The 19,146-nt window shown below is 39.3% G+C and overlaps 2 protein-coding genes across 5 annotated transcripts; one reads left to right on the top strand and one right to left on the bottom strand.

Annotated features, from left to right (window-relative positions):
- The first annotated feature begins 34 nt into the window (after positions 1-34).
- On the top strand, positions 35-7,155 carry Vps50 (vacuolar protein sorting 50). Of its 2 annotated transcripts, none has more exons than XM_034982242.2 (4): positions 35-314; positions 745-839; positions 1,728-1,868; positions 2,612-7,155. In XM_034982242.2, exons 2-4 carry the CDS (start codon positions 765-767, stop codon positions 5,072-5,074), a joined length of 2,679 nt encoding a protein of 892 aa, XP_034838133.1. In that variant the 5' UTR covers positions 35-314; positions 745-764; the 3' UTR covers positions 5,075-7,155. The 2 variants fall into 2 exon arrangements, with proteins under 2 accessions (XP_034838133.1, XP_069363551.1); XM_069507450.1 differs by having other exon boundaries at positions 657-839.
- LOC117994383 (uncharacterized) lies at positions 7,062-17,189 on the bottom strand. Of its 3 annotated transcripts, none has more exons than XM_034982304.2 (8): positions 17,107-17,189; positions 14,798-14,988; positions 14,251-14,396; positions 12,605-12,747; positions 11,373-11,491; positions 10,058-10,192; positions 9,663-9,827; positions 7,062-8,160 (listed from the first exon to the last, which is right to left on the bottom strand). In XM_034982304.2, the coding sequence occupies exons 1-8, from the start codon at positions 17,174-17,176 to the stop codon at positions 7,918-7,920; spliced, it is 1,212 nt and encodes a 403-aa protein (XP_034838195.1). In that variant the 5' UTR covers positions 17,177-17,189; the 3' UTR covers positions 7,062-7,917. The 3 variants fall into 3 exon arrangements, with proteins under 3 accessions (XP_034838195.1, XP_069363657.1, XP_069363658.1); XM_069507556.1 differs by having other exon boundaries at positions 14,798-14,966; positions 17,102-17,181; XM_069507557.1 differs by lacking the exon at positions 10,058-10,192.
- Positions 17,190-19,146: the final 1,957 nt, after the last annotated feature.

The following is a 19,146-nucleotide window of genomic DNA, read 5'->3' as shown; positions in this document are numbered from 1 at the left end:
AATACTCTTTGATTTTATGTATATGTTATTGGTCTGTGGTTTTGTGGTTTGTGTTGTGATTGTTTTGTCATTTTTGAAGAAAAGCAAAAGCACAGAAAAGTGAAAACCGAAGCAGTGACCGAATATTTCAAGAATATTTTAATTGATTTTTGGTTCAAGTGGATTTTCATTTAAGTTTTCCTCATAACTTTTGATATAATATAACCCTACGGTTCGCTGCTTAAGTACAAAAATTTATAATCGAAGCTACGAAGTAAAATCAAAGAAACATTGGAATCATAATAATTGTTTGTTTAACATATTTACCATAATAGGTAAGTGTATATTGTTACAATTTGCATAATATTATGTACCTAGCTGAAATAATATTAAACATTGCTAGTACTTTTCTATACGCCCTTTTATAAAGCTGTATACAGTAGGTACATACTAGTCAAGTACAGATAGACATAGACATGCTATTAATATAGCATGCTAATAGCATGCTCCTTAACTGTTTACATTTGCTTGTGAAAAGCATACTCATTTTAAGCATGCTCTTGGACGCTATTTAATAGCTCTGCGTCTGCCAGTGTAACATGTAGTAAAAATTAAAAACCAAGTGGCCCTTCGCCACTGTTGTACAGATCTGTTGTACAGTTGAACTTTTGTTAAAGGTAAACCATACTTTTGACATGACAGTTGACCCATAGAGTTAAAATGGCGCGTGAGGAGTCATTTTGCATGGACTAATCCATGTTTCAGGTAATACTTAGTACAAAAATATGGAGAACCGTCATGCTCCGCCCGGAGTCAACTCACGATCAGAAACAGCTGCACAGTCCGCTGCTGATTTGGAGGTTTGTTTAATTCTAAGATTAAGTCACATAATGATTGTAGGTTATATGCAATTTACCTATAATTTCTGAAACTAATAAAAACATCCGCAATTTTAAAATGATAATTGTTAATTTTTAAGTGTAACTTTAATAAATAGCTATATTATTTATTTAATACTAGGATAATTATCATTAATTTATGTTGTGTGTAAATTGGTGGGTCAGGATCTGTCATTCTCCTTTAAACATTTTCTAATGGTACCCACACTAGGTAGTTCTGCATCGTGGGTACAATATTAACAATAAACAAATTCCTAAAAGGCCGGCAACGCATCGGCGGTTCCTCTGGTGCTTCAAATGTTCATGGGCGGCGGTAATCACTTAACATCAGGTGACCCGCATGCTCGTTTGCTCGCTATCTCTATTAAAAAAAAACAATGTAACTGGAATTGTGTGTATTAATGTTTTTGAAAATCCTGTAGGAGTTCTTTGCTTTTCTGCACAAATTCATGGTTTCCAGATTTATTCCTTTACTTGTGCTATAAGTCCTACCTACCTGCCGAATTTCATGATTCTAGGTCAACGGAAAGTATCAAGTACCCCATAGGATTTCTTGCCAGAGACAACCGACAGACAGACCGACAACATAGTGATCCTATAGAGTTTTCATTTTCCTTTTGAGGTACTGAACCCTAAAAATCGCTCAACGTGGCTACAGTGCGACAAGGCTGTCTTGGCACTTGAATGACATTGACAGGGGGGCGCTGTTGGAGAACAAAGGATTAGAATATTCAAACAAGAACAAAGGGGACACTTGTCGGCAACGTTAGTTCCCATCTTCGCCACGCGCCAAGATAGCCTTGTCGCACTGTAAATAAGTTTTCACTTCAAAATTATTATAATTTTCAGGTCCTTCGTGAAATAGAGCACATATACTTTTCTCCGCCCACTGAGTTTGATGCAGCCAAGTACGTGCTGGAGCACGCACCGTCTCCTCCCGACTGTGAGGCTATAGAACGGATGTTTACCAAGTTGAAAAGACAGCAGCAGGTGAGATTGTATAATAGACCTTGCAAGGTATGATAGCCTGGTATATCGGGGAGGGAACGCACCGCACACCCTCACAGCCCCCGAGCTAACCGGTGCGGGAGAGCGCAGATGACGTGTAGGTGTGCGGGGCATCCTCCCGCCTCATACCTCGATTGCCATCTCAACCTGTGGCGTACTGTACATTCAAGATTACAGCAGGTGAGATTGTATAATAGACTTCCTTACAAGGTATGATAGCCTAGTATATCGGGGCGGGAACGCCCCGCATAGCCCCCGCGCTAACCGGTGCGGGAAAGCGCGGGTGACGTGTAGGTGTGCGGGGCATCCCCCCTCCTCATACCCCTGTGTCGATTGCCACAGATGCAACTAGATGGCGCTATTCAATCGCTAACATTTCATGACGTAGTCTCAAACAAATGTACCCTAAACATGGTCTAGCTTGGGGTTGTCTTGCTTTAACAGTGAAGGAAAACATCGTGAGGAAACCTGCATGCCTGAGAGTTCTCCATAATGGTGTTCTCCAAAGGTGTGTATGTATGTATGTATATACTTTATTGCACCAAAGAAACACAAATGACAGGTTACAAAAAGAAATCTTAATAAGTCTTAGAAAGGTGTGTGAAGTCTGCCAATCCGCACTTGACTCTCACTCCGAGATGAGACCTATTCTCAGTTGTGGGCTGGCGATGGGTTGATCATGATGATGGTGATGTATTTTAGTTTCCTATCTCTTTCATTCACAGGTGGTATCAGGTAAGGCTCTCCATCTCATATCCCAACAACGGGACAACTGCGACAGAGAATTCGCCGAAATCCAGAACATTCGGGAACAACTCACACAAACACTAGAAACGTGTAGAAAAGCAAGAGAACGCTTAAAAGCAGCTTCCAACCACCTTACTATATCTACCTTTGTCATACTCGCTAACGTTAGAAAGAGACAAATAATCAAATCTGTATTAAAATCTTTGGAACTGTTACAAAGCTTACGCAGTGTCGAAAAGGATGTCTCCGATTTGTTGAACAAAAAAGATTATTTCGAAGCAATAGATTTAATTTTGAAAAGCAAAAAGGCAGCTGGTAACCATAAGGAGTATACATGTATAGCAGATTTAAGTACTAGGCTACAAGATACTTTGGATATGACGGAAGAAAAACTGGATTCAGTACTTGCCAGTCTTTGTCATAACTTCGATGAGGAGGTGTTTAAAAAATTGAAAAAAGCCTATGATTTGCTCGGGAAGACTCAAGCTGCGATGGAACAATTGCATATGCATTATTCCTCAGCAGTTAACGAGTCAGCAATAGAAGCTGTTAGACCATTTCTAAACGAATACACAATAGAAATGAAATTCCAGGAGATGTGTCAATCTGTCCCAACCAACAAGGCTCCAGTATGCCTCTTGAACTTATGCGAAAATCTATTTCACGTCATGCGAAGCTATTATCTCCTGGTAACTTGGCATTTAAAGAACGAGGAAATCCAACCGAGTTCAAACGTTTTCGACATCGAGAAGAATGTTAGTCGAGAATACATTAAACAGAAGTTAAAAGCTGGTCTGATAAGAATATGGCATGACGTGCAAGCGAAAGTATCAATTTTCTTAAAAAGCTCGGGTCTTGAGGAGTTCCCTTTTGAGAAATTCATCCAAATGCTGGGAATCCTGAGGAAGTTGACGCAAGTCGCCGAAATTTTTTGCGGTGACAAATCAGATTTGCTACAAGATTTTATCAAAACCCAATCCGTGTCGTACATAAAGAATTATCATAGAGGCAGAATGGAGGAATTGAAATTGTTTCTGGAGAACGAAGGTTGGGAACAATGTCCCGTCAAAGCGACTTTCAATATCTTAAACCTACAAGAGTTTACACAGTTTAAGAAGTACTTAAACCCGAAATCTGATTCGATAGCTAAAGCACCGTTATCTGATGCAACATCTTCAGTCCCATCTCAAGATGACAGCGTATACATAGCGAAATACTTTACGCAAAAAACTTCAAGAACACCTTTTGAAATTTTTCGAAATGAAAACGTTACTAACGACGACATATTTGGTCTTGAACCTGAGTCGGAAGGAAGTGACGAATCAGATGACGAACCGGACGAGTTGAAACGAGATTTCGTCGAGGATATGGACGCACAAGATTATAAAACACTACAGAGTCCGTCGAAAATAAAAGAAAGCGTAATAGTCACTAACACGACATTATCAGTTCTTCGGAATTGTGGGCAGTACCTCCAAATATGTAGATACTTACCCCAAATTTCGTTAGAAGTTATAATGCTGATGAATCAGTTATTCGACTATTACTTTTATGCGGTACACTCATTTTTCACCTCCGATTTAGAAGTAGCATCATCCACTTTGTACAGTACAAAGTTAAATTTAGTTTTGAAACGGATTTCTAATAGCATAAACGGGGCGGATGAAACTAAGTTTGAATGTCCGAGTAATCCACAACATTTGGACATGGTTTCTGAGGAGAATTTACATGGATTGAGCGAAAGAATCGTTGGGGTAGAGAGCGTTATATTTTTGGCTAAACAATTTGAGTTGCTCCAGCCTTATTTAGAGTCAATAGTAGTGTCTCACCAACGGATGATTCTAGAGCATTTTCGGGACAACACTTTAGCAGTAGTAGAAGATTTAAGAAAGCCAGTCTACATGTGTTCTGCGTCTAAAGCTGTAGACGCACGATCCGCCTTAATAGCTATGTCCCAAGTTAGATGGGATGTTAAAAACGTAGCAGTGGAACATAGTCCGTACGTTGATATGATAATCCGGAAAATTCAAGTGTTCGCGTTGCGTTTAGAAAACATTTCGTCGAGAGTGACTTTAAATTTGAGGGTAGTTAACTCAATATGGAGTATGGTTTCGAAATTCGTTGTGCATTTGTTGGTTGAAGGATTTTCGAACGCTACGAAATGTTCTAACGGAGGTCGAGGGCTTATGCAACTAGATTATAGGCAGTTATTTGTGAAGTTGGAGAAAATCTCCGGTTTAAAACCAGTTCCTTACCAAGACTATGTAGATAAGTATGTTAAGGCATACTATTTGCCGCGAAATGAGTTAGAAATCTTCGTCAGGGACAGTACAGAGTACTCGAATAAGCATTTGCTAGCGCTAGTGAGTTGTGCGTGTGAAAACAAGAGGGATAGGCAGGCTCTGACAGCTATTATTGAAAGTAGAGATGTGGGTAGTTGAAATATATTTTTGGCGTTGCAAACTTTAATTAACTATAGGTATATCTAAAAAATTAAATAACTACAAACTGGCGTCGATTCTGCAGGTCTTTCTATAAACAGCTAAATTTAGAGTATCTGCATCCTTTTCTTTTTAATATTGATAAAAAAAGTGAGGGAACATGAGTTTTACATTTAAAGACTTTTTAGTGCACGCTACAAATTTAAACAATAGGCTCGCGACTGGCAGCTAAAGTCACGAGTTTTGACGGCTCAAAATTAAATTTAAAACTGTCAAACTGTGGCTGTCCTTTTCATTTTACATTAGTAAGAAGAGGATGCGAATACTCTAAAATTTAGTTGGTCTCAGAACTCTCAGAATCAGTTCACCATACTATGTTCACTATAAATTGTCCCTTGCCGTCATGTTGGCACCATTGCTTTGTTTGCTTTATACCTTAGAACTTAGGGTTTATTTTTGTGTGAACTGCAATGGTGCCAACATGACGGCATGGGACAAGTTATAGTACTAAAACGGTCTGTAATCATCAGTTAGCCATAAGGTTTCTGCTATGGGCGAAAACAAAATTCTGTTTAGTTTTATCACTGTCTAAAGGCGATTACGCACTGCATCCGATCCGTGAAAATACGTTCCGAAGTAGTTATAGAACTATTTGTATGGTAGCTTACGCACTAGCTTCGACTTCCGTCATCCGAGTTCTCTATCCGTGACAATATCTCGGATGTGCCTCGGATTCAAATCGGACGTATGACGTAGATATATGTCAAAGATGTCCACTGATTAGCTTGGATTTGGATCAGAGATCGGATTAGTGCAAAGTCAAAGTCAAAGTCTTATTGATGGTCTGGTATGGTGTTAGATTTGTAAGATATAGTGGTGATAATTATTACGCAAACTTAAAACTAAAGCTACGAGGGTTCCAAACGCGCCCAGGTCTGAGAAGAGCCCACAACAAATACACATATAGGAACGTGAAGCATCACATCTCAGCCGGGTATTCTTTTTATTATCACCACTTTACAAATTTATTGAAACTTATTAGAACTATCACAAAGTCGTTAAGCAACTCATTCCCAAGCTTGCTTATCATTTAAATAATCCTTTACATTGTAATAGGATTTTTCAATTAGTTTACGTTTTATGAAAACTTTGAACTTGTTGAGAGACATCTCCAATATGTCTTCTGGAAGCTTATTATAGAAACGTATGGAATTACGAGCAAATGAATTGCTAACTTTACTGAGCCTAGAGGCGGGAATTACAAGTTTATTTTTATTTCTAGTATTTATATTATGACAGTCACTTTTTTTAAATTTATTTATGTTTTTATGTGCGTGAGGAATATCCGAGTTCGGTTCGAGTTTTTTATATCTTTATTTTCACGGGCTCGGATCATGAGTGCCTGATCGCTCTTAATCGAGGTTTAGACTAACAAGAACTTCTTGCAAGTTATTCCGCAAGTACCTACTTGCAGAATTGTTAACACTACGAGCAATATGGGGCTCGAACTGAAAACCAGCGTTGTGGTTACATCGTGTAACCACAGCTGAGTTCGGGCCTTTTCGTTGGCACGACACATTTTAGACACTAGGTACCTATATTTTGTTTGAATTAGATTTTAAGGAATGTTTTTTTTGTAAATATTTGTGTTTGTGTTTATAGTGTTTATAGTGTGTTGGATCAACCAATAAATTGATTTCTATTCTATTCTATTCAATATTGTACATGTACATACATTTGTGACTTGCGGCAAGTCCAGCAAGTTACAAAACTTGCGGAAGTGAGCTTGACGTGATTGTTTACACGGTAGAAATAGCTTGCGGAAGTCAACTTCTGCAAGTTTTGTTGCTAATCTAAACCTCGCTTAAGGCTTAGCTTAGGTCCGAGCAAAGTCAAGTTTTATACAATCTGTAGATTGCAGAATTTTGTATTATTTTTAAGTAGATACAGGGAAAAGGTAATCTCAAAAATATATGTAAAGACAAAATTAGTGATATTTATTTTAATTTTATAGTTATAACTTATAGATACACATAATCATGCTTTAAATAAATAAGCTATTAAAATAGCTATATATACAATCTTTTTGTTTTAATTACAATAATTTTCTAATAATATTATAGTTGGTAAGTGTAAGTCCCGCAAATTGCTATTGCGCTGGAACCACGTCTCATTAACATCGAAATGACGTCATCCGAAATAAAAATATAACATCAGCTCGAAACTTCAGTCTAGTGCTGACGTCACTAAAATGGCGGCCACGCGCATTAGCAATTTGAGGGACTTATACAGCGCTATTTTTAATACCCTACTTTTTACAGTTCGCAAGGGCGGCCACAAAAATAACCTATTCAAAAAAAAGTTGTACCTACTAACACAACTAGCTGATGCCTGTGACTTCGAACGCGTGGATTTAGGTCTTTAAATATCCCGTGGGAACTCATCCATTTTCCGGGATGAAAAGTAGCCTATGTCCTTCCCCGGGATATAAGCGAACTCTGTACCAAATTTTATCAAAATCGGTTGAACGATTGGGTCGTGAAAAGCTAGAAGACAGACAGACAGGCACACTTTCGCATTTATAATATTAGTATGGATTTTACGTGTAGGTACCTATACGGTCTGTCCGTGGGATGTATGAGTATCTCATGAACCGTATAATAAGCAGAGAGTTGAAATTTTCTGTGCGAATATCTATTGCCGCTATAACAAATGAACAACAGTAATAATAAAATGCTTTTAAAAAAATGGCCGCCATGCTTTTAAAAAAAATACATACCTACTTAGTGTCATTATCTTTTACGATAGTACGGAACTTTTCGTGGTTTTAAGTTTTTACAACCTCAATAAAAAAGACCTCTGACATTAAGTTTGGGCAAATCGTGGATAGTTTTGACGAAATCCTCGTAGTTGCAGCAAAAGCTGTGAGTGCCATCCTTCGGCCGCCATCTTAGCCACGAGAACTGCGGGTTGTGTTCACACACGTCGTCGCAGAACGCGAGCTCGTCTATCATGCTGTTGTTGTAGTATGACGAGTTGATGGATATGAAAGCGACTGCTGTTTGCTTCGTAGGATCGTATACTACCTGGAAACAGAGAGAAAGTAACTTAGAAATGCATAAAGGCGGGTCCAGATATGTATCACTTGCCCGATCCGATCACCGTATCGGTATCAGCATGTCACGTATCAAGCCCCGTACAAGTTGTGGACGTCTCGATTTGCTCGGAATCCGTATCTTCACAATAGTCATGACCTCGTCTCTGTATCACCTTTGATGATCGGACAAAAACCGACACGACATGGGACGGGCCGTATCATAACGCGTATCGACATCGCGTATCATTTTTATTTTTTTTTATTTTTTACATCTTATTAGAACGGCAGTGCCACTTACTAACTAGATAATTAATAATAAATTTAAATACAAATAAAGGTACAAGAAAAAAGACATAAAATACAAAACGATAAAACCAAAGGATTTTGAATATGTACGCTGAGAACATTGAATGACATATTCATGTAATGCTCTCAGCGTATTTCAGTAACTCCCGAACCAGTGTTATAGACCCATCATTAAATGGGTCCCATTGAGCATTATTGTCCAAAAGCGCGTTGAACGATGCTAATGAACGGGGTATAGGTGACATAGATCTAGCAACAGTGCGATGATGTGGGACCACGAAAAGTTTATTATTTCGTGGACATATTATATGCGATCATGATACGCGTCAGCGATACGGATACGGCGATCGGATCGGGCAAGTGATACATATGGACACGCCTTTAGGGATAGGGTTTCGACGGTCGGTCTAGCCTCTATGAGAGTTAGGGTGCCAGCCACCCCAACTCCTAACCTAATTACAAGGAGCTGCAACATTCCGAAAGGCTGAGGTCAAAACTGTTAATTTAAACGCTAAAACAGCTAAAACAATAGTTTAAACGATAAAACAGCTATAACAATGTAGTTCAAACATGCGCTGAGGTCAAAACTGTTAATTTAAACGCTAAAACAGCTATAACAATGTAGTTTAAACGCTAAAACAGCTATAACAATGTAGTTTAAACGCGCTGAGCTCAAAATTGTTAATTTAAACGCTAAAACAGCTGAATCGATAGTTTTTATAGCTAAAACAATAGTTTAAACGCTAAAACTGCTATAACAATGTAGTTTAAACGCTAAAGCAGCTAAAATAATAGTTTAAAAACACTAAAACAGCCTAATAACTTGGGTGATAAATTTATCGTGGTAAGTTACCTAGGTATTTTGAATAATCGTGGTAAATTATTTTGAAGATTCAAAAGCACATATAAAAGTTTATCTATATATACAAAAGGAAAAGGTGACTGACTGACTGACTGACTGAATGACTGACTGACTGATCTATCAACGCACAGCTCAAACTACTGGACGGATTGGGCTGAAATTTGGCATGCAGATAGCTATTATGACGTAGGCATCCGCTAAGAAAGGATTTTTGAAAATTCAACTCCTAAGGGGGTGAAATAGGGTTTTGAAATTTTGTAGTCCACGCGGACGAAGTCGCGAGCATAAGCTAGTTTTGAATAAAAATCTATTCTATTCTATACCTTATAGAAGTACATGGGGACAGGCACCACTCGATTATTATTCTGGTCCGTGGTCAGGTATACTTGTCGATGTACATCCGAACTGTCGGGCAGTGTGCATATACCATTAGTGCCCGTGTACACTGTCACTGCCCGGCCGTAGGCGTGAACACGACGACGCAGCGCCTGCAGTGTAAAGCTACCTTAAATACACTCACGAAGGGTTCCGTACCATCGTACAAGAAATAACACTAAGTAATTTTTTTAATTTTTTTTAGAAGCCACGGGCAAAAGCTAGTTAGTATTATACCAAGTGGAGTATCATATTATGAAAGTACATTCTAAAACAGATTTTTATTTACACGCATAACATTTGATTTATCGTGGAAAATGTAACCGTCAGGATTCGAACTCACGTCTTCTAGAGCGGCCCAGTCGCCCGCGTTGCCACGCATCCACTGCGGCGCGGTGTTGATGTAGTGGAACGTCGCCTTCTGCTCAGCGCGCAATGGAAAATCCGCTCGTGCTGCTAGGTGGCCGCGGTTGATGCGCTAGCAATGAATGACAAATTAAAATCTAATTATGCAGGGTGTAAAATGTGGCCCTACCGCGGTTGTTTGACAGCTACAATGTCACGATCGCAATCACCTCTGATTGGTTAATGCTCGCTCACTATTGGCCACAATGCATTGTTGCAACAAGAATCGCACAAATTCAGCCAATCAGAACAATTGAGATTGTAATAATGATTGATGCAGGTTTTAGACAATCGCCCTACAGAACGCTGGCAAAAACAAAGACAGGTGATAGTACTGATGATTATACTGATATGATACCATGAAAAACCGGCCGAGTGCGTGGCGGGCCACGCGCAGTGTAGGGTTCCGTAGTCACAATCCTCGAAAAACAGATGTAACTCCTTAACCTGTGAACCCTACTTAGCCATGATAGTTTTCCTTTAAAATTGATTATATTATACTACTGCTGTGAATTTTTTCACGTTCCTATATATGTATTTGTTGTGGGCTCTTCTCAGACCTGGGCGCGTTTGGAACCCTCGTAGCTTTAGTTTTAAGTTTGCGAAATAATTATCACCACTATATCTTAGAAATCCAACATCTGACCTTCAAAAAGAGTTATTAATTACCTATTTTGAATAAATCATTTGACTTTGACTTTGACTTTTGTACTACCATTTGGCTGATAGAGGGGGGGGGGGACACGACACTTGACTCTAATAAAAATTAACACTTTAAAACATCATGTTTTACAAACGGATCTAGTACTCAAAAAATGATGTTCCCAGACCACACACACCCACAGTATTTTTAAAAGACCTATTCAACGATACCCCACACTATGGGGTAGACGAGAAAAAAAAGTTCATCCCCACTTTACATGTAGGGGAGCTACCCTAAAAAAAATATTTATCAAAATTTTATTTGACCACTTTTACCCATGCCAAATTACAGATTTCTAGCATTAATAGTCTCTGAGATTAACCGACACGTGGCGAAACTATGAGGGTTCCTTGTTTACTACGGAACCCTAAAAAGATGTAGACACTCTAAATCTAGTCTAGAGAAAGACAACAGAATCGGCGCCATTGTCGGTCTCAACGACAGAGACAGTGCTCTACGAATCTGCTATCTCCTTCTAAAGGTCGATGTAGACTTACTTCTAGCCGCATTCTGTAATCTGTAGGTAGGTAAAGTACGTCTATCTATCTACCTGTGACTTTGTAACATATTTATCTTCCATGCCACTGCCGAGAATCTCCTTCAGTCTCAGTTTTTGGTTCTCTATTTTGTACGCCTTTGACATTTTCACTTTTCCGAATACATCCCCTTCTGGTAAACAAAGGAAACAGATCATCAATATATATAAAAGGAAAAGGTGACTGACTGACTGACTGACTGAATGACTGACTGACTGACTGACTGATCTATCAACGCACAGCTCAAACTATTGGACGGATCGGGCTGAAATTTGGCATGCAGATAGCTATTATGACGTAGGCATCCGCTAAGAACGGATTTCTGAAAATTTAACTCCTAAGGGGTTGAAATAGGGTTTTGAAATTTTGTAGTCCACGCGGACGAAGTCGCGAGCATAAGCTAGTCTTAATATATAAATGGAAAAGGTGACTGACTGACTGATCTATCAACGTACAGCTCAAACTACTGGACGGATCGGGCTGAAATTTGGCATGCAGATAGCTATTACGAAATAGGCCTCCGCTAAGAAAGGATTTTTAAAGATTCAACCCCTAAGGGGGTGAAATAGGGGTTTGAAATTTATGTAGTCCACGCGGACGAAGTCGCGAGCATAAGCTAGTCATCATCTAAATTGGGTGGGTTGGGACTAGTTGGGAACTCATAGATTTTTTCCTAATAGGTCACATTATTACTAATCATAGTTGCAACCTTTTTAGGGTTCCGTACCTCAACAGGAAAAACGCAACCCTTATAGGATCACTTTGTTGTCTGTCTGTCTGTCAAGAAACCTACAGGGTACTTCCCGTTGACCTAGAATCATGAAATTTGGCAGGTAGGTAGATCTTATAGCTGAAATTTGGGGAAAAATCTGAAAACCGTGAATTTAGGGTTAGATCACACAAAAAAAATTAAATTGTGGTCATGAACTAATAATTAGTATTTTCAACTTTCGAAGTAAGATAACTATATCAAGTGGGGTAAGTATCATATGAAAGGTCTTTACATGTGCATTCTAAAACAGATTTTTATTTATTTTTATGCATCATAGTTTTTGATTTATCGTGCAAAATGTCGAAAAAATAGGACTTTAGCAAGGATCACTCGTTGCGCGAGCCAGACTCGCACTTGGCCGGTTTTTTTTTACATGGCAGTCATATAAAGTGTTATTTCTTGTACGGTGGTACGGAACCCTTCTTGTGCGAGTCGGACTCAGACTTGGTCAGTTTTTATTAGATAGAGACCTACCGACAAAGGAAGATCGTCGACCTGTTTGTATAAACTTGCTCTCCGGTTTGAGTTGCTGCTTGACGTACAGTGTACGCAGGAGAACCTCGTCGAAACACGCCTCATAAAGCTCGTAGAACTTGCTTCCTATCCTGTAGCCTATTCTGAAATTATAAACATACAGGTTAATTCATCTTGAGTCAAAGTGTGACTCAACGGGAACAACCCCTTAAGGTGACGCAGGACGCTCGACCGAAATTGGCAGCGCACGTGGGTAACATGTTTGCTTTTCACTTGACATTGTATGAGAAAGGTGAGAGGCACGATGATTTTCATCGAAATCAAGCGCGCGAAAAGGGTTTAGGAAAAGTATTTTTGAGAAAAAAACTACTGAATTTATGTTTGCAAAGTAAAGTTATTTCAACTAATGAATAAATAAACTATATCTTATGATATTTTTCCTAATTTTGTTCCTAATCTTATTTATTTACGCCCAAAGTTGACATAAATTTAGTGTTAAAATAGGAATCTTAGAGGCTCGTAACTTTTAAATCAATATTTTTTTCAATGTTTTATATATCAATGTACCTAGATAAAGACGAGATAAATCGATATAATTCTTAGTTTTGTGCGTACAATATCGAATATTGTTGTATTTTCCCTCCTACGTTTGTATGAAGAAAGCACTGAAGTGAGTCGCCTTAACACGGATTGCCACTACACGACGAAAAAGTACAAAATACGGCGTTTTGAGCACAAAATATTATTTCCTTTTAGTAGGATTTTACGTAGGATTGGTCTGTAGGCTGTAATTAGAACGCTAGCAAAAGTCGGCGCTATTACTTATACTGTGGACTACCTAAACATAATCCAATACCAATAAGGCAATAAGCCTTTCACCTTGAAACTAGCAATTTTTGTTATGCCGCCATCTATTGACAGTAATACGTAGACTTTTAGTACTTTTACGTAAAGGCTCCAGTAAACAATTATTTTCAAATTTAAATCATTTAATTGCGATTTGACAATAATTGTTCTCGCGCTAAGGTTGGGTATGAACTATGAGTTCTCCGGTCCATGCTCTTTTGCCGTTTTTGTTACCCGTGGCCCTACCGCGGTTGTTTGACAGCTACAATGTCACGATCGCAATCATCTGATTGGTTAATGCTCGCTCACTATTGGCCACAATGCATTGTTGCAACAAGAATCGCACAAATTCAGCCAATCAGAACAATTGAGATTGTAATAATAATTGATGCAGGTTTTAGACAATCGCCCTGCTGTTATCTCCTAATATCTGTTATAGCCTCAATGATCCAAACTTCATAGTCACTGATCGTTCATACCCGTGTTATGTTGCACAATGCGCATAGTACCTAACATTTCCGCTTTTATAAAATATCGAAGGTCGGGCCCTCAAGGGCTCTTAGCTCATCACTACCCATATTATAAATGCGAAGGTGTGTTTGTTTGTTGGTTTATTGGTTTGTCCTTTAATCACGTCGCAACGGAGCAACGGATCGACGTGTTTTTGCATGGGTATAGATACACAACTACATCTGGAGAGTGACATAGGCTACTTTTTATCCTGGAAAATCAAAGAGTTCCCACGGGAATTTTGAAAACCTAAATCCACGCAAACGAAGTCGTGGGCATCAGTTACTTACCTATAAATCCTATGAGCCCCGGAACAGCTAGCCCCCGTCAGCTCAGTGGTGAACCATGGGGGCGCGTTGCATCTGATGTCCTTCAGAGTACCCACCCACGGCGTCTTAGTAGCTCGGAACGTTGTGTCCTTCACACATTTCACTGCCTGGAAAAGAACAGATATTTTTAGGGTTCCGTACCTCAAAAGGAAAAAGCATCGTTGTAAAAAAGGAACCCCTATAGGATCACTAAAAAGCTGTGATAGCCTAGTGGTTAGGACGTCCGCCTTCTAATCGGAGGTCAGGTCAGGTTCGATCCCGGGCACGCACCTCTAACTTTTCGGAGCTATGTGCGTTTTAAGTAATTAAATGTCACTTGTTTTAACGGTGAGGGAAAACATCGTGAGGAAACCTGCATGCCTGAGAGTTCTCCATACTTCCATAGTTCTACTTACTCTCAGAAGAGACCCGTGCTCTGTAGTGAGCCGGCGATGGGTTGATCATGATGATGATGATGATGATAGGATCACTTCGATGTATGTGAACAGCAAACTTTAAAAAGACTTACAAAAATTTGATATTCCGTGGAATCGTTGCCCAAAACGACGAACTTCCTGTCTCCCGGGCATGCGACCTCCAGGGTTTCCGAGCGACGCAACAAGATGGCGCCACTGCTCGAGTTTGGCGCCAGGAACCCGCCATTGTGGATATATACCGGGGAAGGGTTACCCAGGTCGCTATTTAGGGTTATGTTACAACCTGGAAGCATAACAAAGATACTTATTTTTTTAAAAAACCGGCCAAGTGCGAGTCAGGCTCGCGCAATGAGGGTTCCGTACTACAGTCGTATTTTTTTTACATTTTACACAATAATTCAAAAACTATGATGCATAAAAATCTGTTTTAGAATGTACAGGTGAAGACCTTTCATATGATACCCCACTTGATATAGTTATCTTAGTTACTTCGAAAGTTGAAAATACTAATTATTAGTTCATGACCACAATTTAATTTTTTTTGTGTGATCTAACCCTAAATTCACGGTTTTCAGATTTTTCCCGAAACGTCAGCTATAAGATCTACCTACCTGCCAAATTTCATGATTCTAGGGCAACGGGAAGTACTCTGTAGGTTTCTTGACTGATAGACAGCCAGACAGACAGACAGACAACAAAGTGATCCTATAAGGGTTCCGTTTTTCCTTTAGAGGTACGGAACCCTAAAAAAGATCGCAGTGTATTGCAAAAATATCATCTGACTGACGCTAGAGGTCAACGAACGTTGCGTAAATAGGTGCCGCGGAGCCAATACCGCATCGTAGAGGGAGCAATAACCCCGAGTTTTGCACGCTATACATTACGGGTTTGTAAAACTACAAGTATAAGGCAAAAAGGTTATTGGTATTGGATTGTGTTTAGGTAGTATAACAATAACGATAAGTTTTTGCTAGCGTTCTGGTTACACTCTGTATAGAACAAAGGGTATTGTTACAATACCATTTATGTATGACGTAGGTATTGTCCGTTTTTCCTTAGTCACTACCCATATTATAAATGCGAGTTTGTTAGTTTGTCCTTTAATCACGTCGCAACGGAGCCACGGATTTCCGTGATTTTTTGCATGGGTGTAATTAAAGACCTGGAGCGTGACATAGGCTACTTTTTATCCCGGAAAATCAAAAAGTTCCCACGGGATTTTTTAAAACCTAAATCCACGCGGACGAACACGCGGCCATCATCTAGTAGGAATATAAATTAACTACAAATTCCTTGTACATAATTGGCCTGACGTCATTATTATTGTACCTGTTTGTAATAGCTGATATGCTAATACCTATGTACAGTGTACACCTATAAAAAAACCGGCCAAGTGCGAGTCAGGCTCGCGCAATGAGGGTTCCGTACTACAGTCGTATTTTTTCGACATTTTGCACGATAATTCAAAAACTATGATGCATGAAAATAAATAAAAATCTGTTTTAGAATGCACAAGTGAAGACCTTTCATATGATACCCCACTTGATATAGTCACTCACTTCGAAAGTTGAAAATACTAATTATTAGTTCATGACCACAATTTAATTTTTTTCGTGTGATCTAACCCTAAATTCACGGTTTTCAGATTTTTCCCCAAATGTCAGCTATAAGATCTACCTACCTGCCAAATTTCATGATTCTAGGTCAACGGGAAGTACCCTGTAGGTTTCTTGACAGACAGACAGACAGACAACAAAGTGATCCTATAAGGGTTCCGTTTTTCCTTTTGAGGTACGGAACCCTAATTAGCCTAAATTCTTATGAACATTATCATAACAACCCATCGCCGGCTCACTACAGAGCAGGTCTCCTCTCAGAGTGAGAAGGGTTTTAGCCATAGTCTTCCACGCTGGCCATGTGCGGATTGGTAGACACACACCTTGGGGAACATTATGGAGAACTCTCAGGCATGCAGTTTACCTCTCGATGTTTTCCTTCACCGTTGAAGCAAGTGATATTTAATTACCTACTTAAACATAACTCCGAAAAGTCCATCGTACAAGAAATAGGTAGGTACCTACATAACACATGCATGTATAGGTACATTTTGTTGTTATAGCGGCAATAGAAATTCACATTCTGTGAAATTTTCAACTCTCTAGCTATTACGTTTCACGAGATAAAGCCCGCTGACAGACAGACGGACGGACAGCGGAATCTTTAATAGGGTCCCGTTGGCAACGCAACCATAAAACATTGTGGAACAAAAACATACAATTTAAAAATAATCGCCGTAGATTAGATATTAGATATCTCTCGCTTTATTTCGAAATGGCCGAGGCACAGATAATATAAATAACTAGGTCAATAGAGCAATAAAAAAAAACAAATAGAACCTTACCGCCATAGACCTCGTTGCAGAGTTTTAGAAGGAACAAAAATAAAAAAGCCAGCACTCTGAACTTGCTCATAATGGTTGCGCGTTTGGGTAATTACTAAACGTATTTACCTACTACGTGTGTATCGATTAACGGTGCATGGAAATCCCCAACCATCTGTTCTCGAACCCATCGAAATTTTGCACGGTTTTCGAACCAAATAAATGAGCGCCACCTCTTAGATCCAGACGTCACCGAGGTTGCATTGGTACTAAAGCACCACTGAGTCGGTGCCATTTTGTTTGTTCAATAGCCCTGTCCATACGAAGTAATATATAAGTCAATGTCTAGAACCACATATCTCACTACTAAATAAAGAGTCTGTGGCGGTTGCCACAATAGAAACTAGATGGCGCTGTTCAATCGATGACATAGTCCCGAACAAATGTACCGCCGACAGTACTCGCAATAACAGAGTTTTCTGCAATCTGGACTATATATAGAAGTTTCAAGACATAACCGTCGGCCCAGCTGGCGCTACCGAGCACAACCAACCGCTCGGTGGGAGATCTCCCCTTTGGTACGGTCGAGCCTGCACACCGCTCCCGTACAAGTCCGTGAGAGCCAGACTTTCGTTAAATTTATAAAAGCTGAAAGTTTCTTCAGTAGCCGGCAGGAAAAATTGTAGGTACAACGATCTTTAGACAGAGAATTCGACTTCGTAGAACGTTGTCTCTGCGACGTTTTGTCGGTCTCAACGACAGAGACAACGCTCGATTGACATGATTTTTCTATGGGTATAGGCACGGAGAGTCAGGTAGGTACTTTATATCCCGAAAAATCAAAGAGTTCCCTTAGGATTTTTAAAAACCAAAATTCCCGATGAAGTCGCTGGCATCAGCTAGTCTATTTTCAATTCTCATGCTCGCAAAGTCTTCCCATCGGGTGTGATTGTGGTTAAGCGTTTCCCTATTGTTATTTTTTTAATCTTCTTTGTACGCAGTGTAAGCGGACTAAAACTGTTTCTTATGGCATGCAAATTCCATATTATTTTGTATCAAAATAAAACAAATGGTAGGGGTAACCTCTTTATGTTTTAAGAACAGCAAATAAACGTGATCTAACTTTTTAGGGTTCCGTACCTCAAAAGGAACCCTTATAGGATCACTTCGTTGTCTGTCTGTCTGTCCGTCGTGTCTATCAAGAAAACCTATAGGGTACTTCCCGTTGACCTAGAATCATGAAAGGTAAGGTAGGTTAATGTTCAAAGCAATGTATTGTTCAAAGTAAGATAACTATACTAAGTGGGGTATCATATGAAAGGGCTTTACTTGTGCATTCTAAAACAGATTTTTATTTATTTTTAAGCATCATAGTTTTTGATTTATCGTTCAAAACTTGCACTGGGCATTTTTTTAAGGTTCCGTACCTCAAGAGGAAAAACAGAACCCTTATAATATGATCACTTTGTTGTGTCCGTCTGTCAAGAAACCCACGGGGCACTTCCCGTTGACCTAGAATCATGAAATTTGGCAGGTAGGTAGGTCTCATAGCAGACAAAAAAGGAAAAATCTGATAACCGTGACTTTGTGGTTACATCACACATAAAAAAACTTAATTGTGGTTATGAACCAATAATTAGTATTTTCAAAGTAAGATAACTCAAGTGGGGTATCATATGAAAGGGCTTCACCTGTACATTCTAAAACAGATTTTTATTTATTTTTATGCATCATAGTTTTTGATTTTATATATAAACTAGCTTATGCTCGCGACTTCGTCCGCGTGGACTACATAAATTTCAAACCCCTATTTCACCCCCTTAGGGGTTGAATTTTCAAAAATCCTTTCTTAGCGGATGCCTACGTCATAATAGCTATCTACATGCCAAATTTCAGCCCAATCCGTCCAGTAGTTTGAGCTGTGCGTTGATAGATCAGTCAGTCAGTCAGTCAGTCAATCAGTCAGTCATTCAGTCAGTCAGTCACCTTTTCCTTTTATATATTTAGATGTGGAAAAAAATACGACTGTAGTACGGAACCCTCGGTGCGTGAGCGTAGGTC

Source organism: Maniola hyperantus, chromosome 26 (genome assembly GCF_902806685.2).
Source record: "Maniola hyperantus chromosome 26, iAphHyp1.2, whole genome shotgun sequence".
Lineage (NCBI taxonomy): Eukaryota > Metazoa > Arthropoda > Insecta > Lepidoptera > Nymphalidae > Maniola > Maniola hyperantus.
Note: the sequence above shows the minus strand (reverse complement) of the source record. Positions and strands in the feature narration are given on the sequence as shown.